The sequence below is a fragment of the Macaca thibetana genome, chromosome 12, assembly GCF_024542745.1.
Source record: "Macaca thibetana thibetana isolate TM-01 chromosome 12, ASM2454274v1, whole genome shotgun sequence".
In the NCBI taxonomy this organism is placed as follows: Eukaryota; Metazoa; Chordata; class Mammalia; order Primates; family Cercopithecidae; genus Macaca; species Macaca thibetana.
In genome coordinates, this window is record NC_065589.1 from 56,280,128 (window position 1) to 56,307,996 (window position 27,869).

The following is a 27,869-nucleotide window of genomic DNA, read 5'->3' on the forward strand; positions in this document are numbered from 1 at the left end:
TTCAGCATTCTAGATTGAAATACCACGTATAGTAGCAGAGTAATGAATGCTTTAACAGCATAGTAATCTACCAAATGTGTAACAATTCATTTAGTGAAAAAGGTTTAATTGGTTTTCTGTAACACTTTTTGAAGCAAAGTGCTAACATAAGCACCGCAGAACATCAGCACTGACTTATTCTATATGTACCCTGAAAACAGTGAAAGTAGGTCATAGCAGCTACTTCTCTACATGTACTTGATGTTCCAGAGTGGGTAGCCTGCTCCTTTTGCTTACTCCTGCGTCTTTGCATTTCTTTCTGCCTAGAATATCTCCACTCTTAACCCAATCCTTCACCTCCAATTGCTGAAATGTGGCACATCCTTTAAAGTCTGCTGAAACTTCACCTCCTAAGTAAATCCTTCCCTATGCAGCATAATTAGATGAAAAAATAAAGGCAATAATAAATACTATGTAAATAATTAAAATAGGTGGAGCGGTCTCTGAGGAAATTAAATGAAAGCTGAAATCTGAATGACAAAGGGCCAGCCAAGTAGAAATCATAAAGACAACTAATACAAGCAGAGGGAACACAAACACTAAGGTACTAACTGAAATGATTTGGAATGTGGAAGAGATAAAGACAAGCCTGGCTTTAGTATGTAAGATGGAGTGAGAGGAGACCAAAGACATAGCCAGTGACTTGTTTTTGGAGATGTTTTTAAGACAGTATGAGCTTTTCATACTTATTCAGACAGTGACAGAAAGCCACTTGACTGTTTTAATCAAGGTAAAATGCTCTGGTTCACTCTGGTCCTTCTTGCAGTTAGGGTAAGAGAAGCAGCAGCAGGATGAGAAGAGCCATTGCATTGGTCCAAGGAGGTAATGATGGTGGCTTGTTGCAGGGTAGAAATACTGGACATGTAGATCTACTGATAAATGTGAGATATATTTTTGAGACAGATTGTGAGTGCTCACTAGTGAATAGGGCGGAAAGCCAGGCCTCCTAATAAACTGGGAAATATATATATATACAAAAAATAGTTTATTTGTTTTTCTTCTTTCATGGAAGGAAACAAGAGTCCTATTTTGGCCACGTTCATTTGGAAGCCAAATAGCTAGTCTGGAAATATGACTTAAAGGGTCCAGGGAGAATTAAAAGCTAGAGATATAGATTTGGGGATTATACTTACAGCCATAGGAGAGACTAGGAACCTCTAGGTAAAAGTTGTAGTTAGAAGAAGCAAAGGAAGCTAAATAGAGATCAAGGACACCCCAATATTTGGAAATTGAATGGAAGAGGAGCCATTAGAGGAGACTACCAAAGAGCAGCCTTAAGATAGGAGAAAAACCAGGAAAATACAGTTCACAGAAACCAAGAGAAGAAAAATTTAGTAAAAAAAAAAGGGATGTTGACCATTCTGAATAATGCTGAGAGTGCAAGAAAGATAAAAATAAATACCAGCAGAGAAAACAAAACATAATGGTATGTATGTATGTACATATGTATAAATGCTAGTGGATTTCAGTGACCTGAAAGTCAATGGTGACATAGGAAAGGGAATGTGAAGTAAAGAACTGGGATGGCTACCATAGAAAACATTTCAGAAAGTGTTTGAGAAGAGGAGCAGAGGAATGGACAGCGGCATAGGGGGAGATGAGGTGAAGGAAGGTTGTTACTTCTTTTTCTTTGTTCTGTATCCCACTTCAACATCATGTTGTATTTTCAAAGAGAGGAAGTGGCCGGGCTCGGTGGCTCACGCCTGTAATCCCAGCACTTTGGGAGGCCGAGGTGGGCAGATCACCTGAGGTCAGGAGTTAGAGACCAGCCTGGTCAACATGGCGAAACGTTGTCTCTACTAAAAATACAAAAATTAGTCAGGCGTGGTGGCAGATGCCTGTAATCCCAGCTACTTGGGAGGCTGCAGCAGGAGAAATGCTTGACCCTGGGAGGCGGAGGTTGCAGTGAGCCGAGATAGCACCACTACACTCCAGCCTGGGCGACAGAGCAAGACTCCATCTCGCAGGGGGAGGGGGGGGGATAAAAAAAAAAAGGAGAGAGAAAGAGAGGAAGTAGTAAAGCATTTGTTAACCAAAGCCACACTATTCCTATACTTGGCTGGGTGGAAATAAACTGATAGGAACTATCAAGTGGGGCAGGTAAAACAAAGTAGGAATGAGGGTGAAAAGAAGTGAAAGCCTGTTGAAGAAGGGCAAGAGAGATGGCCTCTTTGGACACAGTGGCCTTTGATCAGAGCTGTCTTATGTTGTTATACCCTGCACCCTTGAGCATACTGAATTCTACTATCAGCCTGAAAATATAAAACCTCCTGTGTCTCTACATAAACTGACTAAACTCACCTGTGAGTAAATATCCAGAAGACTTACCAAAATTTTATCTTGTTTCGACCTCACAGATGCTCCAAACCACTGGTGGGACTTAAATTCCAATGGATCATCCTTGGCATAATCTCTATTGCCTAAAAAAGAATATTGTGAGTAGTAAGACCCAAAATATACTGTTCTTAATAAAACAGTTTATTTTTATCCAGCCAGGTTGAGAAATAGTACACCTTTGATTAATCAAATACTCCACTGGTTATTTTTCTCATATACACTTTATACACATTAGAGACTTTCAACTAATCAGAAACATAGAATACACGATAACCCAGAAGTGCCTCAGTATTATTATTAGTCCCATTAAGTATCATAATACACGATTGAAAAAGCAATTGTAAATAGTTTTCCAGTTGCTCAACTGTTAGATAATTAACCATTAAACAAATACATATGATCATCTATTCCCAGAAGTTCTTTCTGTGGGGCATAAAGATATTTATGAAAATTAAATGGTATGAAACACTTTTGTGTAAAATGCTATAAAAGACAAGACTGAGACCTGTGCCTGTGACATAACAATGCAAGAATTAGAATCCAGGAAACTTGATTTGGTTGGTAGAAAAAAGAGTTCAATATGGCACAATACAATCAAACACTTATTTTCATTACTTCAGTCCTCACTATTGAGAAAATTATTTCTGTACACTAAAACTCCAGTGTCAAAAACAAAATGATGCATTGGGATAGACCAAACATCACTATACTCTTAACAATACAAGTATACTTGCCTACAGCACACCTGGGATAGTACTCAAAAATGTCAATATCGTGGAAGACAAAATGAGTAGGAAACGCTTCTAGATTAAAAGAGACCACTAAGGCATGGCAACCAAATGTAAGATGTGATCTCTGATTGAATTTTATGTCCAAATAAGTTTTTTCAAAGTTACAAGGACTTTATTGGGATAAATGTGGAAATGTGAATTGTGAACTAGATAACAGTAATAATGTATAATTCAGCAACAATTACATTGTTACTATTAATATTACATTATTCATAATAATGATTTGTTTCTAATATGTGATGACTATATTGTAGTTACATAAGAAAATGTCCTAGTTTATAGGCGATACATGCTGAAGTATTTAGGGGTTAAGTGTAACAATGTCTGCAACAATGGGTGAAACTAGGTGAACAGTGTATTGTTCATTGTATTAATGAAATTCAAATTTTTACAGGTTTGAAAATTTTCAAAATAATATTTAAGACATAGTAATCAATAAGTACAAAATATATGTACAAGACCAATGGTACCTTCTCACCTTTTTAACACTTTATTGTATTTACTCTAACTATAAAAGTCTTATTCATTACAAAACAAACCAAAACATAAAACAAAGCCATATATAAAGATAAATGTAAATACCACAACCCCACTATAAAAAAATGACCACTGTTAACACATTACCATCTATCCTAAAGACTTGTTTCATGAATATATGCATGTTTTTATATGTAAAATAGATATTAAGTCAATATTTAAGATAACATTAAACTTATTATAACCCATAATAAGCCACTTATAAAGGCAGATCTATAATATCATTTTCATTGTTGTGTAGTATCCTATTATATAGCCACAGAATACTTTATTTAATCAATCCCCTACATCTCCCTCAATTTCAAATTTAGGAATATTTCTATTTTTGGAGGGCAGTAGTGTGATCACAGCTCACTGCAGCCTCAACCTCCTACGCTCAAGCGATCCTCCCACTTCAGCCTCTAGAGAAGCTGGGTCTACAGATGCATGCCGCCATGCCTGGCTAATTTTTGTTCTTTCTGTAGAAACAGGGTTTCATCATGTTGTCCAGGCTAGTCTTGACCACCTGAGCTCAAGGTCAACCTGCCTCAGCCTCCCAAACTGCTGAGATTACAGGTGTGAGCCACCATGCCTGGCTGATACACTTATTTTCATGTGAAATAATACTTTTATCCCTCATCCCCAGTCTCTGAAACAAGTCATGCTTATTCCCACCTGCAGGCATTTAGGTCTGAGGTCCTCTTGCCTAGAAACTTTATTCCCTACACTCTGGATGCAAATCCTAACTGAAAATTTAGGTGTGTTTCTCTATTCATTATGCTAACCCATGATGAAATGGTAGTCTGCCTCTTATGGAAACATTTATTTAACACAAGAGATAATCATAGGAGCAAGCAATTATGGTAGAAAATAGTACAGGAACCCGTAGAGAGTTATAGGAAAGCGAGGGCACACAGTACAAGTGAGGAAATGTTTTCTGAGCCGAAAGAAAATCTTTTTTTTTCAAGATTATCCACAGAAGAGTGGATAATCTTGAATTTTTTAAGATAATTGTGAGTTGTTCACTGTAACTACAGAGAATGATCAGGAAGGCAGTGGTTATCAAGAGCCTTTTCTTCTTTTACTTTTTTTTTTGAGATAGAGTCTTGCTCTGTCACCCACGCTGGAGTATAGTGGTGCAATCTCAGCTCACTGCAACCTCCGCCTCCTGGGTACAAGCCATTCTCCTGCCTCAGCCTGCTGAGTAGCTGGGATTACAGGCGCCCGCCACCACGCCCAGCTAATTTTTTGTACTCTCAGTAGAGACAACGTTTCACCATGTCGGCCAGGCTGGTCTTCAACTCGTGACCTCAGGTGATCTGCCCACCTCAGTCTCCCAAAGTGCTGGAATTGCAGGCATGAGCCACCTTGCCTGGCCAAGAGCCTTTTTTTCTTAATCGATACATAATAATTTTACATATTCAAGGGGTACAAAGTGATGTTTCAATACATATAATCTATACTTATCAGGTCAGTGTTATCAGCAAGTTCATCATCTTGAATATTTAGTACTTTTTTGTGTTGGGAACATTCGATTCCTTCCTTCTACCTATTTGAAATTAGATAATACATTATTTTTAACTATAATAATCCTACAGTGGTAGAAAACACTAGAACTTACTCCTCCTATCCAGTTGTAATTTTGCCGCCATTCTCCCTACCTTTCCCAGCCTCTAGTATCTTCTACATTTTACTTCTATGACATCAACTTTTTCTTAGCTTCCACCGATGAGTGAAAACACACAGTGTTTAATTTTCTGTTCCTGGCTTATTTCACTTAACATAATACCCTCCCGTTTCATGCATGTTGCCATAAATGACAGGACTTCATTCTTTTCATGGCTGAAAACACACACACACACACACACACACACACACACACACACACACACTACATTTTTCCACTGTATATACATATTCCTGAACACAGACAGGAATATATATACATTTTATATATATATATAAAATAATGTATACACACACACATATATATGTACACACCATGTTTTATCTATTCATCTGTTGTTAAACACCTGAACTGATTTCATATCTTGGTGATTGTGTACAGTGCTTCCAATAAACACGGGACACAGATGTCTGTTTGACATACTGATTTCCTTTCCTTTGGATAAATACCTAGTAGTGGGATTGCCAGATGATATGGTATTTCATTTGTAGTTTTAGAAGAACCTCCGTACTGTACTCCATAGTAGCTGTAGTAATTTACATTCCCACTTTTGTCAAGAGCGTTTATGCCATGCTAAGAATGGGCTTTATGGGATTTTTGAGTTGCCTTCTATGTTAAGTATTTTTTCTCAATTATTATATTCCTGAAAAGTGAAACTTATTCTTTATTAATGGTTATCCAATCTCTCCCTACCACTTTGAAAATTTACCTCCATGAATGTTTTTCTTAACAAATGTTACTTCTCTTTAAACTTGTATACGGTGGCACAAGATGCTGCTGGGCACTGTCAAGCAGCATAGGCCTGCATAGCTACCATGTTCTGTTTCCTATTTCTTTAAAAAAGTATCAAAAGCATCCCTTGCCATAACAGTTATGGATATCTGTCTTTGAGGACATCAGGGTTAGCTTAAGCTAGAAAATTCATGCAAAATCAGTACGAATTTGACATATCTTTTTGGAAACCAAAGTAGTCCAGTATAACTGGATATAATGCACTGGCATACATTGGCACCCAAAACTCAGTCCATGGTCTTCAAAAAGAAAAACATCATCCACTGCTTTCAATGCCTTCAGCTGCAACACAGTTACAACCTCATGTTACCATCTTTTTAAGAAGTTTGCTCATTAGGAAGTTTTTCTTTACTAATCAAAATTGTTTTTCTGGAGACCAAGTCTTAAAATCCTTGACTCAACATTACATAGAAGCTTCACCCAGAGGAAGTGTAAACAGAGTGGGTGAAGAGAAAGCAAAAGAAAGCCTGCTCTCCAGACAAACAGACAAGAAGTTCATTCATGACCTGGCTGAAACTGGCAGCTATCCTGAGGCACATGAGTGAAGTAAATATTCTGAATCACAGCCCTGAAGTCAGCATTTAGAATGATGTTGAACCTCCTCAGATGGCCTGGACTATGCTGACACACTTGAAAAGGAAACAGGACACAGACAACCACAGAAACTCAAAGGCTGGAAGAAATGCTTTCGCAGGCAACAGCCAAGAGTACCAAGATTTCTGTCCATAATCACAAAAGCCATTGGAAGATTAGCTCTGTTCACCCAGATAAATAAAAAAGAAAAAAGAGTATCTCACACAATAAAATAATTTTATTTAATTATCTAAATAAATAAAAGTATTTAAATAAATCTTAAATATCATTTATTTAATAATCTTTAAATCTCTCTAATAAAGTTCAGAAGAAATTGCTCTGTATTATGTAAATTAACATACAGCTCTGTCCTACCACTTTCAAAAATACAGAGGAAAATTTTGCTAGAGAAACTTGAAATTAATAAGCAAGTAAATCACTAGAGACTGGAAAATTTCATGTCTGTTTTGCCAGGTTTTCAAACTTGTCATTTGCATTTTATCAAACTCCCATGACTGCATGCTTGAGGACAGAAGCAAATGAGAAAAGCAGATTGCCGTAGCTTTTGACTCTACTCCTTATTAGCAGCCAACTCTTTTCCCTGGTGTTTCCAAAGGCACTGTCAACACATTCGGCATTCGACTTGCTGGACAATTATGGGCAGTGCTTATTTTTAAGATACAATTACCTTCTTACCCTAAGCAAAATGTTTTGTTTCTTCTTTTCATACCAAAAGAACATCCCTTGGAACAAGATTATGTCACCTTTTTGTGAAAAGGCCAAAGTGAACAAGAATGCTAAAGCATTAGAAAAGCAAGAGAGTAAACTTCCATTTTGAAGCTAAATGCGGTTTTAGTCACTTGGCTCCTATTCATTACTATGACTTGTATGAATAATGAAATAATTCAGGTCCTTAACTTACTTTTTGCTAAAACAAATGAACAAAAAAAGTAAAAAGAAAAAAAAGGCTATTAAAACAATACCACCCTGCATTCATAGACAATTCACAGACTTTCTTAAGCAGCTTTTTACTTTAAACATCACTTGCTTAGTTGTACTTCCTGTAACAAATTTGCTAGGAAAAAAATCTCCCAATAAAGCATGCTTATTTATTATGTAAAAATGGACAGGTTAGTGGAAATCTCTTTGATTATTCATTTATTTATTTAAATAAATGATAAATCATGGGTACCTCCTATGTCTCTATGCTAGTAATATAGCATTAAATGAGACAGATAAGTCTTTGCTTTTGAAGGAGAAAAGCAATACATAATTATATAAAATATTTTCAGAGAGCCATAAGTACCATAAGAGAAATTTGAGAGAAAATGATTTGGAGGTCAGACAACTACTGTTATCATGCATTTATTTGTAACTCAATGCTATTTTGAAATAATGTATTCCATTGATTCAGAGCTGCAAATATTCAGATACTAGCATGCCTAAAATCTGAATGTGTACAATAGTCAATGGTGATGTATTTATAATGGTGACACTTTTAGTATTTTTAGTAGTACATAAATAGTACATCAAAGGCACCTTTACATTCACAGTCAACTGATTTTTGACAAAGATGCCAATGCCAAGCAAATTCAGTGGCAAAGAAATAGTCTTTTCAACAAATGGTGCTGGGACAACTAGATACCCATATACAAAAAAATTAATTTGGAACCATACCTCAAACCGTACCAGAAAATTAACTCAACACAGATCACAGGCATTTTTAAATGTAAGAGCTAAAACTATATAACTCTTAAAATAAAACAAGGAAATAAATCTTCATGAACTCGGGTTAGGCAATGATTTAGAAAACCAACCGCATAGTGATAAAACAGTAGATATATCAGCCAATTAAAATTTAAAAATTTTGTGCTTCAAAAACACCATTTAAAAAGTAAAAAGACAACTCTCAAAATTGGGGAAATTACTTGCTTATCAAATACTGGATTAAAAAAATTGTATCCTAAATAATATGAAAAAAAAAAAAAAACTCCTACAACTCAGTAAGACAAACAACCAAATTAAAACTAAGCAAAGAATTTGAATAGATGTTTCTCCAAAGAAGAAATAACAGCCAGTAAGCACAAGAAAAGATGTTCAACATTATTCATCATCAGGTAAATGCAAATCAAAACCACAATAAAATATGGCTTCACATTCATTAGGATGGTTATTATAATATAAAAAAGACAGAATATGAGTGTCCATACAGATATGGAGACACTGAAACCCTCATACATTTCTAATAGAAATGTAAAATGGTACACCCACTTTTGAAAATAGTTTCACAATTTTTAAAAAAGGTAAATGTAGATTACCATATGACGCAGCAATTCCACTCCTAGACATCTATCCAAGAGAAAGGATAGATTTGCACATGAATGTTCAGAGTAGCATTATTCATAATAGCCAAGAAGCAGAAAACACTCAAATGTGCATCTACTGGTGTAAACAAAATGTTTATTCATTCAGTTGAATACTGTTAGGCATAAAAACGGAATGTAGCACTGATACATGCTATAATATGAATATCTATGTATCACATAATTCCGTTTATATAAAATATTCAAAACCAAAATATGTAGACACAGAAAGTAAATTAATAGCTGCTTAGGGCAGGAGGTACAAATGGGGACAGACTGATGTTGGACACATTTCTTTTTAAGGTAATGGAGATGCTGTGGAATTAGGCTGTAGTAATAGCTATAAAACTCTATAAATATAGTAAAAATTCATTGAATTAAACACTTAAAACACGTCAATGTTATGGTAAATTATATCTCAATAAAGCTGTTTTTAAAAATGACAAATTTGTCAGGAGAAAAAGTACCTGTGGCATTGAACAGAAATGTGTGTGTGTGTGTGTGTGTGTGAGCGCGCGCGCGCGCGCATGAAATGACTTTTTCAAAATTAATTAAAAATAGATGTGTCAGGAGAGTAATAGACCAAGAATAAAAATGAATAATATAATAGATCAAGAATGAAAATGGATAATAGAAAACAAAATTTAAAAACCCAGAAAGAGCTAATAAGCCTATGAAAAAAGACTCAAGCTTACCAGAAATAACAGAAATGAATATTAAAATAAGACATATGTTTCACCTGTCAGGCAAAGGAAGATAGTATTAAATTTGGTTCAAATATTGCTTGTGTCAGTATTGTCCTATTTGGCAAAGATGTATCAGAAATCCTGAAACATACACTGCTATGACTTCTACATTTTTAAAAAATTAACTAAAAAAATTTGGTAATACAAACTAAGACTAATAAGCACGTCAAAGGTTTGTTATAAAACAACAGAATGTCCAACAGAATAGGAGACAGAGTAAATAATAACTTTATGTATTTTGCATATTTACACACAGAAACACACACACACAGAATATACACAGGCCATAAGGCACATGCACAAATACACACACAAAAGTATATCCTATGGCCACTGGCTTCCTGAGTGGTGGGATTTAAGTAGGTCTGGTTTTCTCATATTTTCATCAATGGATGTGCATTATTTATAAAATGTTTTAAAGGTTTTCAAAAAAAGTAGTGTGGATAAGTATCCTTCAATCCTCATATACAAAAGCTTAGTTTGACGCTCCTACATCCCCTCTTAATTAACTTTATGTTTACATTTTCATCTCACACATGTAAAGGAGTTTTAGTTCATAAAATTAAAGAAAAAATTTTAATTACACAAGCTCTTCTTTCTTTAAGCATTAACGTTCCTAGGAACCTCTTCCTTCTTTTTTTAAGCATTAACGTTCCTAGGAACCTCTATTCTATGTTATAGAATCAAACTATTAGAGTAGAATATTGCATAAAATAACTAATTAAAAAATAAAAATTCTAGATAACTACTGAAGACTAAAATGGTGGTTAATGATTTCGTTGATTTAGTAAGGAAATACAGTTTGTTAATTTATTTAAGAAACTCTGACAGACAATAGGTAGTGATAAGATATTAGAACAGTACTAATAATGAAAGGACAATTTGCTTTATAAACTTCCAAAGTGTCTTCAAATGTCTCTTGAAGCTTACCTGTACTGACTTAAAATGGCCAAGAGACCAAGGTCCCCAAATCCAAAGTGTTTGAAAAATAAATCATTTATATGTACACAAAACTGAGTTCTGCAGCCATAATCCATGGACATGTCAAAGTGTTACTAATTTATACAAAACCATCCAGAAACATCTTTTACATAAAATAAGACACAGCTGTTTCCCAAACATAAACAAAAAGAGTCAGAAAAGCAGAACCAGAAGAAAACAGGAATGAAGCTCATTTCACTGGGATTGGTATTCATTGAGTTAGTCAGTTATTACTACCACAGCCAATAAAGAATCAAAATCTCCCTCTTCTTCCATGAGCAATTCCGACGGTCCTGCTGGAGTGCAGCACAAAGAATACAGGCCTTTTGAAAACACTCACTGCTTTATCAATGCTGGTTTGTTTCCTTCTAGTCATGAGAAGGAAATGATCCTGAAAGCATCTAACATTTTAAGACAAAAACTCTTTACTGGGAATTAAAAAAAAAAAAAAAGCCAATCCTATGTTAAGTCCTAAAGAACGGGTTGAATCAGGTCAAAGTGAGCAGGGAAAGGAAGAGACTTTAAAAGAGCTTGTGAGTTTGGTTTCAGTAAAACGCTGAAAACATTAAAATACTGACTAACTGTATGACTGAGAGTCAATTAGTAATAAATGAATTCGACTACAAGATTTCTAAAGTGCTTACCAGCTCTCTGTGTAATTCTGTAACGGAATAACAGATTTTATCAGGAGAAATATTTTTATTTTTAAAAATTCCTTGGTATAAATTTGTTTTGTATTAACAAGGGAAGGGAAACTACTTTTCTTTTTAACTTTTTAGAGTACAGGACAGCTGCAACTGTAGAAATACCTAGACACAACTCTGGAAGACAGAAAATTCACCAATAGGAGGAAGTAAAACTTAAAGGAGGTTAGTTTAGGGTCTGCCTGAGTGTTTTAATTGCAACTAGATGGAAATTGTACTGCACAAGCTAGAAAACAGCTAAATGTTTTAAAAACCTAGTTATACCCAGAAAATATTCCACAGCATTTTTCTTGACCATAGAACTGGCATAGCCAAGGTTTACTCTCAACCTACGGCCAGGCCCTTCTAGGAACAAATGGCAAGCATTACAGCAAGCTGTTTTGGGCAGGAAAAATAGTAATCTGACCTATGCCCTTCGGTATGACAGAAATAGTTAGTGGTAGCTGACATCCATTCGCTGTATTTGGAATATAAAGGTAGGAGCTTCTCCTTTAAAAAAACAAACAAATAAAAAACAACCACCACCACAAAAAAAACATACTTAACAAATAGGTAGGTAAGCCTGCATTTCTAAGCAAAAAGACTTTCATACGGTGGTGAAACATGGTTTCTTTTCTCAAAGCACATTAGCAGTCTATCTTTTTGGGAGAAAAAAACACACACACACACACATTACTAAGAAACATGGCCAAGGATCAGTCTATCAGTAACATCTGCTTCCCTAGAAAAGGAAAACATGTTATAAGAGGATTTTCTCAAATGTCACAATAACAGAAGTTAAAATGCAAACCAAGCTATAATCAATTTAAGAAATATCCACAATTATCTTTATTTCTTTCCTTTTCCATACTTATTTAGTTCCCTACAGTTCTAGTATGGGCACAACACAAACAATCCTTTCTTCACCTGTATAATGCTTTCTTGTTTACAAAGTATTGAAAGTAATGACAAGAATGGCAATTACTTTTGCACCAACCTAATACCTTCATAGACATTGTTTTTAAAAAAAAAAAAAAAAAAATCAGATATGGGGTCTCATTATGTTGCCCAGGCTGGTCTCAAACTCCTGGACTCAAGCAATCCTCCTGCCTCCGCCTCCCGAAGTGCTGGGATTACAGGCATGAGCCACCAGGCCACCATGCTTGACTAATATTATCTCATTTGATCTACATGGCAACCCTGAGAGGTAGGTATTATGCTTATTTGACAAATGAGGAAATTGCGGATGGTGCTTGCCCAGGGTCATAGTTAATAGGCATCAGAGTCTGAATCTGAGCCTACATCTTCTAAATCTAGTTTGAATTCTTTATAACCAAAGCTGCCAAGGGAAAAAGAACAAGAGAGACAGCAATGCCTACTTACATAAGCATGGTTCTTGTCTTAGCATAGCTTGCAGTATAACCAATATCAGTTGTGGCTTACAGCTGTAATCCTAGCACTTTGGGAGGCTGAGATGGAGGATCGCTTGAGGCCAGGAGTTTGAGACCAGGCTGGTCTAACATAGGAAGACCCCATCTCTCTTTTTTAAAGAAAAAAGAAAACAAATAATTTAAAAAGAAAATACATAAAAGGGCACCGTGGTAGGCAGAATAATATCCCTGAGATATTCAACTTCTAATTCCCAGAAACTGACACATAAATATGTGACCTTACAAGGCAAAAAGGACTTTGCAGAAGTGATCAAATTAAGGACCTTGAAATAAGAAGTAAGTCTGGATTATCTGGGTGGACCCATTAAAATCACAAGGGTTGCGGGGGTGGGGGGCAGTAGGGTCAATGTTCAAGTAATACAGCATGAGAACGAACCCAGTAGCTATTGCTGGCTTTGAAGATAAGGGAAGGAACCACAAGACAAAGAATACGAATGGCTCTACCAGCTGGAAATGGAGAGGAAACAGTTTCTCACCTTGATTTAGCCCGGTGAATCCATTTTGGACATCTGACCTCCAGAACTAAAGATAACAAATTTGTTATCTTTGGTAACTTATGACAATAGCAACAGGAAACTAATGTGGCCATGAAGGCAAAACAGATAACAGACTACATGAACAGTCTAGGCTTGCTACATGAATAGTCTCAATATTGTTTTGCATAGCAATCTATTACAGTTTGGAATAACTTTACTACTGAAAATACATAGATCATTAATCCCTAAACTAAATCATGCAATTAATCTTTTCTTCAGTTCTGCTTTTCCACATCCACTTGTGAGTTTTCCACGTATCAATCATCTTAGACTAAAACAAAGAAATCATACCCCCAAATAACTGTTTCATTTTCACTAATTCTATAACATATCAAAGTTCACATTATTCTTTCAATTTAGGGGGAAAAACCTATTCCGTCATTATGAAGACCCTATTTAAAAATCTATAAATTATGAAGAGTCACTGGATGAAAAGGTTTAAAAATCCAAGAGGGCAACTGCTATTTCCAAAGCAAGTTGTAATATTTCAATCATTGCATAAACATATAAAATAAGAAAATTTTTAAAACATCTTAGTTGTGGCTTTGTTTATATATTCTATCAAGCAAATACGGCAGAAAAAGAAAAATAAAGATGACAAGCCAGAGTGAAGATCTTGAAAGAAAACTAACAGGGTAGCACATTTTGGAAATAAATTTTGCAAATCTAAATTTTGGACTAAGGTTTCCTTTAGCTCCTGAAGGCTCACTAAAGCACAGACATTATTCAAAAATCAAAGCAGCAAGTAACTTTTCCATCCTGGATTGCACCTTCTACTAAATTAAACTTCGTATCATGAAACTCCACATTTTTTTAAGTCATGTCTATAATATTTTGAATATATGTATATGATAATATTCATTATTTCATGTAACTTCTATCATTTTACCAAAAAAGTGACTAGGAAAATTAATAAAATGGGTACTGAACGTATTAGTTCATCTGCAGTGTTCATGTGAAATTTACAAGGAACCAGAAATTCAAGATGTCCCTATGGAGCTCTAGATCCTTCTATCTCTAATATAATACTCTATGTGCATTAAGATTTAAAGGTAAATTTATTTGGCTAGACCTTTAGAGTATATTTTTAAAAACTCATTTATATCTTTCCTCAGCTATTTCCAGTTTTATTCCTCATCATGCCCTCAACACCATAACCCCACCACCACACACATATAACCCTTATGCCCACATACATATACATACATGTAGGACACATGGAATTACTTGATTTTCAGTCACTAACTCCTTTTACTAAGCATACACATACTGTTTTCTCAAGCTGTAACCCTCTTTGACATCTAAGGAATTTCATCTCATTTTTCGTTAGCTAGCTCAAATGTCACCAACTAATCTAGGAAGCCTTCTTCAAAGTCCCCAGGCAAAGTTAGATACTTTCCAGTTATGCCTCCTTTATTTTGGTATGAATCTATTTGCATCTGCTGTTCAGAATTACAGTAAAATAACTTTTAGACTAGTCTCTCAAATATATTTTTGAAAGCCTCTCTCTTATCCCCAACTCAAACCACCAAAATCATGCTACAGGATAGGAAAGAAAGCACATCAAAAGTGTCCATCTGTCCAAAGCTAAAAAAGTTGTGTTATAATACCTTAAAAGCAAAATCCAGATTTTCTTAATTAGTTACTAGTGCATGTCTTAATGCATGTGACAAGCAACTTTTAACAGTTAAATGACCTTTATCTAGTATATAAATAGATAATTATATACTATATAATATCCAGGGACCTCACAGGTAAACACAAAGTAAAATCAGTTCATGAATTACTAATTAGCCCAACAGATAAACAGGGTTATTTGCAAAGGATGTTTCTTTCCCATTACCGTTTTCCAGTCAAAAGGAGAAAAAGGCACCCTCTTAATCCTATACCTTTTAGTTCCCTCTACAGCTCATAATCTTCTTAATCTTCTTAGTTGTGAAAGATAAGACAGGCTTTCCAGGTCTTTCACAGATATGAGACTTGGACTCACCCAAATAGACACTACTATAAAAGTTTTAAAACTCTAGCAAATGATGCAAAGTGGCATGATGGTTAAGAAATTATTCTCATGGTGCTATTCCACATTCAGCAACAGCAGTTCCAGCAACAATAAAATCCACCAGTTGTTCTTTTGTTAGCTTCTCTTGGTTCCTGCCTATTTTTTCAGATAACTGTGAAGTTATCAATATCCTTCCAATAAATTCTTGTTCTGTTAAATGTAGCTAGAGTCTATTTCTATTACTTTTCATGAAGAGTCCAAAACTTGCATGCAACACACACACAGGCAACCCACCATGGGGAAATGGAATAAATGGTGAGTGGAAATAAATGTGTTCCCTGCCTTTAGATAGCTTATAGTCTACTCAGGGAAACAAACATACTATAACATCAGTAAGAAAAAAAAAATCAACAAAAAATTCAGCTTAATAAAGAAAGGAAACTGTACTCAGTGCACTGAGACTACCAATATGGCAGAACCTGACCTAAAAGGCAAATGGGAGAGGAAAGGACCATTTTACAAAATATTACTTAATGCCAAGCATTTAGAGTATCTCCAAGCACTTTACCGTAAAATTGTTTATTGTGATTCTAGAGCTAGCTGAGGTTTGTTCTTTTTTGTAGGAAGGAATATAGTTACTATTCTGTTTTTTCAAAGGAGAAACAGACTATACAGCAACTAGCCTAGAATATTTCATATAGTTACAAACTTCAAATGTTGATGTAACAATCATCTGGGGCTTCTTAAGTCTCAATTAAACTTTCAGACTCAGAAAACTACCAAAGGCCATATGCAGCACCAGTCTATTTACAAGGATATAAGACAGAACCACAGCTTTCCAGCAGGACAGAACCAGACATACCTCTTTGGTGAGAATCCTTACATGAACTTTCCTATACAGCTGTCCACCCAGCTGTCCAGAGTACTTCTCTTTGCCCTGCCAGGTGACGGCTCAGATTTGAAGAAACAAAACCTGGTAGACACAGGAGTCATTCGGGCTTCAAATCCTCTTGTCCCCACAGAAATGACATCTTTTGCAACAACTCTATAGCCATAGCTTCCAGAGTCGCCACAAAACACATGCCAGTTTTAAATCACTATACTCAAGGAACCCCAAAGCTATGATACCCCTATCAGGTACTTAGTCTATTTATACTTTCTCCCAATCCAAATGCAACTTAACATCTGGGGCCATTTTTAGCATAAGCAATGATACCTAGTCATTTAGTCACTCAGATACTCAGTAAGTCAGACTAGAAACTTAAAGGAAGACCAAACTGGCATGCAGAATAGAAAGTGGTTTTAATAACCATTATCCAGCAGCTGATTATTGATAATATTCCATTTTAATATCCCTATATGTGTTATTCAGTTTAGTTTCCATGATGCTATGGTAACAAGCATCCCCCAAATCTCAAGTAGTTAAAAATAACAATAGTTTTTTTTTGTACACACACATATGAGTAAGAGTCTAATCTTTATGTCTTCCTTACTACAGGCCTCAGGTTGACAGAAGTTCTACCATTTAAACTATCACTACTCACTATGCCATCTGGGAAGGGGCAGAATAATGCCCCAGCTCTTAAACCCTGCCACCCAGAAATGACACAATTCTGCTCATGTTTTATGGGCCAGAAAAAGTCACATGGGCATACCAAAGTTCTTCCCAGAAGTTTAAAAAAATGTGAATAACGACAAAGTGTTGTAATGTCTCCCACATCATACAATTACAGCTAATTTTCTTGAGACTATTTCATAAAGTAAATTATTTCCCAAATATTAAAAACATGAGGACAGGGCACTTTTAAGCATTAAAATCTGTTCTGGGCTCAGAAACACAAGAAAGTAAATAAACTAACCAATTTATACTCTTCATGATCACCCCTGGAATGTACTCTACAACAGAGAATGGCAGGTAATTTTCCCAAGGTAATGTTAGAAAAAAATGACAGAGGCTAGATTTGAGCCCATGTCTGTTTAACTACAAGGCCTATTCCTTTTCATGACACCATGAGGTATAACAAATAATGGAGAGATGAAAAAGAGTCAAAGAGGAAAGCCCACAATAGTATCAAGAAGTTTAGGAGGGATAAAAGAATGTGATCATGTCAAGCAGACAAACAGCAGAAACTTTAAGGAGGGAATGGCCAATGGGGTGATTGTAAAAGAGCAGTCCAAAGAGATGAGGGACCATAACCATCCACTGAAGCCAGCAAATAGGCTGCTGCTAACAATCGCAGCTAGAATCACTGCTGGGTTGGGTCGGTGCCACAACCCAACAGTGATTCTATTGGGTTGAAGCATGGAAAGTGATGAAGACACAATATGTATTCAAAAATCATGGATGTAAAGGAAAGAAAAGAGAAAGATATGACTAAGAAAAGATACATCTCCAAGGGAAAACAGTTTTTGATTAGTTTTTCAGGTAAAAACACTTTAAAGATACTTCAAAATTGGGGAAGAAAGGAAAAGGGAGAATGCAGCAGGGATACAGAAGCAAATGAAGGAATAGGGAGGGTCTCTAAGAAGGCAAAAGGGAGGAATAGGAACTTGAAACAGCTCATGTTTACTGAGCCATTTCAGTATGCCAATCCCTGTCCTAAGCACTTAAAAAGTCTTCACTTATATGTAAATTAACTCATTTGGTGTAATCCACACCTATGGAGCAGGTTGATGAGAATACTCTACTAGGGAGAAGAGGGTAACCTAATAGTAACCTGTATAACATCAACAGCTGGTAACTGGCAGAACCAGAGTTTGAGCCGCAGGGAGGTTGCCTTCAGAAACCCCACATATCTGCTCAGCCTCTGTCTCCCTTGAATAATAAAAAAGAGAAAAGACATTTGTATTGTAGAGATGCTTATATGTTTGGTCTAGGATGGGATGAAGAGTACTTGGGAGAGAGACATAAAGAAAGTTTAGCAGGATGCTATAAGCTATAAGCATTTCTTCCTTGAAACTCAATACAATATGGTTTAATGTGGCTGTTTTAGATATACATTTTCTTGACTGGGTTATTTAAATCTATGTTGTCCTCTTACATTCAAATAAACACTATTTGAATAAAAATACTAACGTAAAAAAATTAAGTCTTAATTTCTTTTCCACTGGGGAGGTCTCAGAAGTTATACAAAAGGATTACAAAAATATCATAAACAGGGACAAAAGATATACATATACATAAGAATATATGTATTATACATATAAATATATTTTATATATGTATGTACATCTATGACAACTAAAGGACTTTATTTATTTCCTTACTATACAAAAACTTCTTATCGTACATTCATCTCTTCAATTTATTAGGCACTAACTTGTGCCGGGCACCAGACAATGTTCTAGGCCCTGGAGTTTCAGCAATGAACAAAGATAAAAAACTGTCCTCATGGAACTTACATTCTAATTGAGGGAAAGAGACAGTCACTAAAAATAAATAAATAACATATAACAATGTAAGCACTACTGGGAAACATAGAGAAGAGGATGGAAGTACAAGGTGAGAAGGGGGAGTTGCAATTTTAAGTAAGATGGTCAGGGCATCACTGAGAAGATCATATTTGAGCCATTCTCAAAATGATGGTGAAGCAGATACTCAGTGAACATTTAGGGAAAGAATGTCCCGGCAGGAAACACAGCCCAGGTAAGGGTGAGGTGGGAAAGTGTCTACTGTTTATGAGGCACAGAACAGCACAGAGAATCAAAGGGAGGAAGCGGAGTGAGCTCATTGTTTTAATCCCCTGGTCATTTGGGGCTGGCTCTTGCCCTCTGAAAAAAGCCATAGCTCCTGTCACGTGGCTCTCTATACCTAGTATTCTGTTTTCAGATTCTGGTAACCACTGTCTTCAGGCCTAGAGGCCACATTTTAACTAGTGCTGATATACAATCAATCCCCAGGTACCTGCACAGTCCTCTGTAAATAGTCAAATTACCCCAATTTAAATGTGCCATCTCGTTGCTGGCAGTGCCTTAATTAAAAAATCTAGGACAATAGTCCAGATGGGAGACAATGGAGCTTGGACCAGGATATTAGCAGTGGACTGATAAGAAACAGTTACATTTTGACCTACTGAAAGATGCAATGTCAAACATGGCTCCAGATTCTGGACTAAACACTGAAAGGATGGAGTGCCATAAACTGAGATTCATTTATTGAAATCACAAATTAATAGAAAATATGTACAAATATACTAAAAGTAGCTCACAGGAAAAGGGATACTAAAGGCTTACCAACAAATATGAAGACATTCAGTCTTACTAGTAATTAAAGAAATGCAAATTACCATAACAGACACTATTTCCTCCTACAAAACTGACAAAGATTTAAAAATACGGTAATAAATGAGGTTGCCATGGGTTTCAAAACATAACTGGAGGGGTGTAAACTTCTGTGAGGGAAAGTTTATAATACCTAACAAAACTTTAAATATATATATCCAAAGATCTCCTTTATCATACAGATATATTCACATATTTGTACAAATACTTGTGTATAACATTTTCACTACAGCAGTGTTCATAATAAAAGACTGGAAATAATCGAAGTATCCACTAGTAGAACATATAATTTAAGCAAACAAGGTACACATATACAATATAATAGTATCAGTGATTTACAAAATATGAGGTAAATTCATATACCGATAAGGAAAGATCTACAAGAGATTTCTACTGTTAGAACAGTGCGGGGAGGCATCAGATTTTTGAGTTGCCTTTCCTTCAAGGATGCATACATATATAGACATAAGAAAATTCTAGAAGGATAAATGAAATTGTTAAGAGTGATTGCCTCAGGCTGAGCACAGTAGGCCACACCTGTAGTCTCAGCACTTCGGGAGGCTGAGGGGGGCAGACTGCTTGAGCCCAGATGTTTTGAGACCAGCCTGGGCAATATGGCAAAACCCCATCTCTTTAAAAAAAAATACATAAAAACTAGCCGGGCTGGTGGCACACCTCTGTAGTCCCAACTGCTTGTGGGGCTGAGGTGGGAAGATCACTTGAGCCTGGGAGGCGGAGGCTGCAATGAGCCATGATCACACCACTGCACTCCAGCCCAAGTGACAGAGCGAGACTCTATCTCAAAAAAAAAAAAAAAAAAAAAAAAAAGTGATTGTCTCTGAGAAGACTGATGTGAGTGAATGTTTCATTGTACATGCTTTGAGACTGTTTAAAATTTGTTTTACCATGTGCACATATTATTTTCAATAAACAAAAAATTATCTGAAGCAATAAATTATCCTGCAATATACAAAAACCTATGGTGTTAAGTATAGAAACATCTGAACAGTTCGACCTATCAAAATCTAAACTGTGGTTTCGTTTCATTAGTTCTCATATTTTGTTAGACAATAAATGCCCTAAAACCATCATATTCTGAGTCACAGGTATTTCTCCATTTATGGTAAAATTGAGCCTTTTTACAAACTCTTGGAGTTTTCCAAGTATTAGCCATATATGGAAAAATACAACAGAGTTTAATGTAGATAATTTTAAATGGAAAAAAAAAAAACCCAAAAACATGTGCATGTGATCTGGTTCCCATTAACAGCTGGCTTAATGACTAACAATCATTTTGGCACTGATCACAATGTCAAATGGAACAGTCCACATCATGATTCCTGTTTCACTGACATATTTCCCAGAATCAATATATTTTAGTACTGGCAGGAAATAACAATATGGAAAAAGGGATTAATTTTGTGTAGGTTTATCTTAAAGCACTCTGTCAAAGCCAGCAAATCAGAATCAATAAAAAATTTTGTAAGACTATTATGCTAGAAGAATGTCACACTATTTCCTTAATGATTATCTAAGATTTCACAAATATAAATAAATATACCAATATAAATGTGTACAGAATTCTGCATATTTTATTTCACTGGTAAAAATGTAAAACTTATTTCTCATCTTCCGCATGCTATTTTTCTCCTTGCTCCCACAATCCTGACACTGAAATTTGTCCCTAAGATAAAATTCTCCTGTTATCAGAACCATAACATATAATTTTCCCAACAAAGCCTTGATAAGTGTTGTTTACGGCACCTAAGTCTACTTGAATGCAAAAGATTCCTCAACTGCTTTTTTTTTTTTTTCTTGAGATGGAGTCTCCCTCTGTCGTCCAGGCTGGAGTGCAGTGGCGTGATCTCAGCTCACTGTAACTTCCACCTCCCAGGTTCAAGAGATTCTCTTACCTCAGCCTCCTGAGTAGCTGGGATTACAGACGTGCACCACACCCAGCTAATTCTTGTATTTTTAGTAGAGACAGGGTTTCAACATGTTGCTGAGGCTGGTCTGGAACTCCTGACCTTGTGATCCCCCCGCCTCAGCCTCCCGAAGTGCTGGGATTACAGGCGTGAGCCACCACGCCTGGCCTCCTCAACTGCTTTTTATAGCACAGCCCAAGGCTTGGATATATTCATGATCTGAGATTTGGTCTTCTATAATAATCACTGAATCATGCTTCACTTTGGTTGACAGAGAAGCAGCAAAAAAGTCTTTCTGTGCCTATGAGCTCCCGATTCTCAGAAAAAGTAAAAAAAAATCTTAATAGATTCATCCCAAATTTCTGTGGGTTGATACTATCAGTTTATGGCAGAAGACATCTGAACCAAAGGAAATACAATGTAATTTTAATACTTTCATCTACCAAAAAAATTGTAGGAAAAAATCATGTAATAAATCGTTTGTCTTTACATAATTTTCCCTGTGGGTCTGAGGTGCGTATAGATATTATTGTATTAAATGGCTACATTTAAACCAATTGCTAGAAAAAAATCAAATGAAATCAATGAAAAGAAAATTGTGCATCAATATTTACCTGTTGCATCAAATTCAATTGGCTGGCACCGGCGGGTAGAAGACCAGTCACATTTGAGGACTTGCCCTCCTTCCACAATCCCAGGCTGGGTCGTGTTTGCTTTGGGAGCTCCCACGAGAAGAAACATGCGGCTAAAATACAAAAGGGGTAGACAAAAGTTTAAATGAAATAAAGCGTGAGCAATATCTTCTGATTTATGAGGAGCAACCATTCTCTTACCAACAAATCTTTTTTAAAACCATTTGCTGGCTGGGCGCGGTGGCTCAAGCCTGTAATCCCAGCACTTTGGGAGGCCGAGACGGTCAGATCACGAGGTCAGGAGATCGAGACCATCCTGGCTAACACGGTGAAACCCCATCTCTACTAAAAAATACAAAAAACTATCTGGGTGAGGTGGCGGGCGCCTGTAGTCCCAGCTACTCAGGAGGCTGAGGCAGGAGAATGGCGTGAACCCGGGAGGCGGAGCTTGCAGTGAGCTGAGATCCCGCCACTGCACTCCAGCCTGGGCGACAGAGCCAGACTCCATCTCAAAAAAAAAAAAAAAAAACCAAAAAAAAAACCATTTGCTATTCATGGAGAGCATAATCTCCATTATTCATTTGGTATTCTCTTGCATGCATACATAATTTGATATCGTTTATTTTCCTAATAACTTTATAAGGCAAGTTCAGGGTTACATTCATTTAGGAATTTATGCAGGTCAATCATACACTTTAAATATGTACAGTTTATTGTATGTCAAATATCTCAGTAAAGCTGTTAAAAATGTATGCTCCCTACAGGCAGGAAAGTTTTGTTTTGGTGTTCTGGTGTGTGCGTGTGTGTGTGTGTGCGTGAGCGTGTGAGAATTGCTATGCATTTTCTATATCCTGAATGTTGAGCAAAAAATATAAATATAGTCTAAATAAATTATTCCTAAGTATAATTATAAATATTATTTTTCCATTTAGAAAAAATTATCTTGCATTAAAAATACTGCTGTAATTTTTATTTTATTCTACTTTTTTTTTTTTTTTAAGAGACAAGGTCTTGCTCTGTCACCTAGGCTGGAGTGCAATGGCACAATCATAACTCAGCTCAACTCCAACCTCCAACTCCTGGTTCAAGCAATCCTCCTGCCTCAGCCTCCTGAGTAGGTAGAACTACAGGCATATGCCACCATGCTCAGCTAATTTTTTAAAACATTTTTTGTAGGGGTGGGGTCTCACTACATTGCCGAGGCTTAATTTTTTTAATAGCTAACTATTTAATTTAAAAATTTCTTATCGCAAGATTAATCAAATCAATTCTTGGTCAAAGATTAGGACCACTATTCAATTTCTTTGTCGTTAAGGTAAAATAAACCAAAGACACAATAATCAGGAGTAAAATTTTTAATTCTAAAGAGATCTTTTCTTTTGTTGTTTTCTATTCCTTCATAAAACACATGAATTGAGTGTTTCTTCTACATAAAGCAAGGTCCCGAGCACTAGAGATACCAGATGAATAAAACAACCTTGGTTCCTGGTTTTGTTTTTTTTTTTTATTTTTATTTTTCATTTGTTTGTTTTTTTGAGACAGTCTTGCTCTTTTCACCCACGCTAGAATGCAATGGCATGATCTTGGCTCACTGTATCCTCCGCCTCCCTGGTTCAAGCGATTCTCCTGCCTCAGTCTCCTGAGTAGCTGGGATTACAGGCACCCACCACCACGCCTGCCTAATTTTTATATTTTTAGTAGAGACGGGGTTTCACCATATTGTGGTCAGGCTGGTCTCGAACTCCTGACCTCTGCCTGCCTGGGCCTCCCAAAGAGCTGGGATTACAGGCGTGAGCCACTGTGCTCAGCTGGTTCCTGCTCTTAATGGAGGAATTATCTTAAATTCTCTTAGAGGCAAAGACAAGAAACTGCCAACAAATTACTATTACAAGTCCTACCACGTAAGCAAAAAATTAGCTGAGAGAGATTTTTGGGAATAGGGAGGGGGGATCTTCTTTAGACAGAGCAGTTATCTCCAAGGATGAGAGGGGAAAGATTTTCTCTAGGTAAAGGGAAGTCTCTCTAAGGAAATCGTCTTTAAAGAATGGGGAAGAAAGTCCTCTTTTAGATAAAGTAGACTGAGAAGTTATTTCTAAGGAACTCACCACAACATTAAGATGCACAGGATCAGAAGGAGGGTGCCTAGGAGCATTTGTGTATTGAGGATGGAGGGGAGTGGGGACTGGGGATGAGGGAAGTGGAATGAAAAGATGGAAGGAATACGCAAGGCAGAAGTAGAAAGACCCGGGCAAGAAAGAACCTTCAGGAGCTACGAAGAAATGTATGGCTGAAGGAGAGGGCAAGCCAGGAGTGGCACAAGATAAGGTCAAGGAACCTGGCAATAGCTAAGTCAAACAGGGCCTTTTGGCCATGGTTAAACTTTGTTTTATCCAAGGTTCATTTGAAGACATCGAGTTTTTTAAGGAGAAGAATGAAATCATCTACTAAAGAAAACTAAATTTTATGCCTTATGGGGAAAGCATTAAGGGAGAGGGAGAAAAAAATGGAACAAAGAAAGCAAAGGGCTGACCACAACTCAGGGAGCAGATGAGCGTGATCTGCAGTAGGAGGGTGGGTGGAGAGACAGATGACAGATGTAAAAAAACATCTGGAGTAGAACAGCAATAGCTGGAGGCCTGAATATGAGAGAAAAGACATTTAAGAATGCCACCTAGGTTTCCTTCTTGCGTGCATTGATGGGAGAAAAGCCTAGAGAGCAGAGAAGCAGAAGGCAGATTAAGTACTTACAGGAGTTCAAGACTAGCCTAGGCAACATAGTAAGACCCTCATCTCTACAAAGAATAAAATAATTCACTGGGTGTGGTGGCATGCACCTGTGGTCCCAACTTTGGGGGTGGAGCTGGGGTCCTGAGACAGGAGGACGGCTTGAGTCCCCGACATTGAGGCTGAAGTGAGCTGTGATTACAAGTGCTAGAAAGTAAGCAAACAGCCTGGGTGAAACGGCGAGTCCCTGTCTCAAGAAATAAAATAAAATAAGTATTTACAGAAAAACCATGAATTCTATTATCAATATGTTTGTTTGAGATATCTGTGAGTTATCCAATTGTAGTCTGAAACCCTGTCTGACAGTATGCTGTATCAGAACACAGATGGGGGAATTCAGCCAGGTAAAACAGGATACGGGTAGACAAAAACAATCCTAAAATGCTATCACCATAACAATTTTATTTCATTAAATACTAAGTCACTTAAATTATCCTGGCAAAGGAAACATTTACAATTGCTTTTCACCTTTTTGTGAAATTAGAACAAATGTACATCTTAAATATGGAATGCATTCATTTGAACTCTTAAAATCAATTTGTTATTCTGGATAGTAGCTGCCAAATCTCATCTACACTAGACAAAAGCTGGCTGTACGAATTGCAGGGTTACAAAGAATCCCGTTTTCTGACACTTAAAAATCCACAAATTCAAAATAAAGATGTAACTCCCAACCAAACCACGCCCTGTTTAATAGAGCTTCATGCAGTCATATTTGGCATCAGTAAAAGACCAATGTTGGCTCTCTCCTATCACAGCAAAATGATTCCGGGTAGAAAATGAACTTAGTTTTCATTCAGCAAAAATCTTTTATAAGAAAAAAAGAGGTTGGGCACAGTGGCTCACGCCTGTAATCCCAACACTTTGGGCGGCTGAGGCAGGCGGATCACTTGAGGTCAGGAGTTCGAGACCAACGTGGCAAAACCCCATCTCTACTAAAAATTTAAAAAAATTAGCCAGGCATGGTGGCATGAGCCTGTAATCCCAGCTACTAAGGAGGCTGAGGCAGGAGAATCGCTTGAACCCAGGAGGTGGAAGTTGCAGTGAGCCAAGATGGCACCACTGCAGTCCAGCAGCCTGGGCAACAGAGGAAAACTCTGTCTCAAAAAAAAAAAAAAAAAAAAAAAAAAAAGGCTACAAGTAAGAGAGTCCCTACCTCCCATAACTAAGAGAGCAGCTCGTCATCAAAACCCCATTGGTTCTTTATCTAGAGCAGAGCTGGCTAACACAGTGAAACTTTGTGTGTGTGTGTGTGTGTGTGTGTGTAAACTATAATATGTAAATTTATTACATACACAATTTTTTAACAGGTTTAAAATTTGACCCCAAAATCACACAACTACCCCTTTTCATCAGAATTAAATGATTTTTGAGTGCATACTAGAGCAAAAGAACAGTTCAGATAAGTTTGCTTTTCAGGGTCAATATCTTGAATAGTGCTTGCTTGGGTCATTGCCACAGTAGTCCTAAGGAGAGTAACATAAGCACAGGTATGTACACGTTCTTAAGTGTTGTGGATAATACCAGGTTCTAGGTCAGGACAGGAAAACTGGTTCTCAGGCTTTGCCTGGAAACCTACAAGCAAAAATCACTTCTGGATTGTCTTCAAATAGTACCTTACAGCAGTGGTTCCCAACTTTTTCTTCCCCAGACATAGAGGGGGATGCTTTCAGGATAAAACTGTCCAACTCAGGTCATCAGGCATTAGATTCTCATAAGAAGCATGTAACCTAGATCCCTTGCATGCACACTTCACAACAGGGTTCACACAATAGTGTTTGCTCCTATGAGAATCTAATGCCACCGCTGATCTGACAGGAGGCAGAGCTCAGGTGGTAATGCTCACTTTCCTGCTGTGCAGCATGGTCCCTAACAGGCTGTGGGCCAGTACTCGTCCATGGCCCGAGGGCTGGGGATCCCTGTCTTACAATATCTTTTATAATTTTTTGGTCAAAACTATTCTGCCTATCTTATGATAAATTGCCTCTTTGAATGCAGGGTACTCTAATTCATCTTTTGAGCCTGCCACATAAGAACTCAAGAAAAGTTTAAATGGACAGTGGTGTAGCAAAGTCAATTCAATAGCTATGTCTCAATCTTAAAGTAGCCATATATAAATAAGTCATTTCCACTATGTCTGAACCCCTCAAAAATGCAGAAAGCATCTTCTATTAAACATCCAATTATTTAAATTACCCTTAAAACAATTTCCTTATGTAACATCTCTACTTAATTTTGGGTTTCAGATACTTTCTTTACTTGGCACTATAAGACAGAGAGAGTTGGAAAGTTATTAGAAGGCCTTCAACAAAGACAGAGAAAAAGAGCCCGGTAGGAGAGTTCTCTGAATGAAAACAGCACTCTACTGGCAGCACATAGTTTGAGTTCCTTGGATAAGACCAGGAACAAGCCTGTTGCTTTTCATCAGGCTATTTGCACATTTTAGGCACGAAATGATGGTACTCAGGTGTACAAATATGGATGTTCATTAAGTTTTCCTAAGCATACCTTCATGTGCAGACTTGCACACTGGTGAAATGCCACAGAAATGGCAGAATAATATAAAAGGAATGTGTCAATATTTACATGCTAAATTTGTGAGGGAAAAAAGCAGAGGAATGAAGTTTTTCATCCAAAATGCCATCTCGATATGAAACTTATCATTAAGATATTTACGTTTTTTAAAGAGAACAATGAAGAGATGGAGAAAGCAAAATTATCTTAGACATATGTTAAAGTCTTACGAGGAAGTT

At 36.7% G+C, this 27,869-nt stretch overlaps 1 protein-coding gene across 2 annotated transcripts in view; it reads right to left on the minus strand.

The window, feature by feature from the left end:
* The window catches only part of ITGAV (integrin subunit alpha V), a 91,782-nt gene that overhangs the window by 57,052 nt on the left and 6,861 nt on the right, over positions 1 to 27,869 (minus strand). For both annotated transcript variants that reach the window (XM_050752499.1, XM_050752498.1), the window contains exons 2-3: positions 22,315 to 22,445; positions 2,368 to 2,459 (exon numbers count right to left, since the gene is read on the minus strand). In XM_050752499.1, coding sequence (XP_050608456.1) covers positions 2,368 to 2,459; positions 22,315 to 22,445 — 223 coding nt within the window. The remainder of the gene's footprint in view (positions 1 to 2,367; positions 2,460 to 22,314; positions 22,446 to 27,869) is intronic.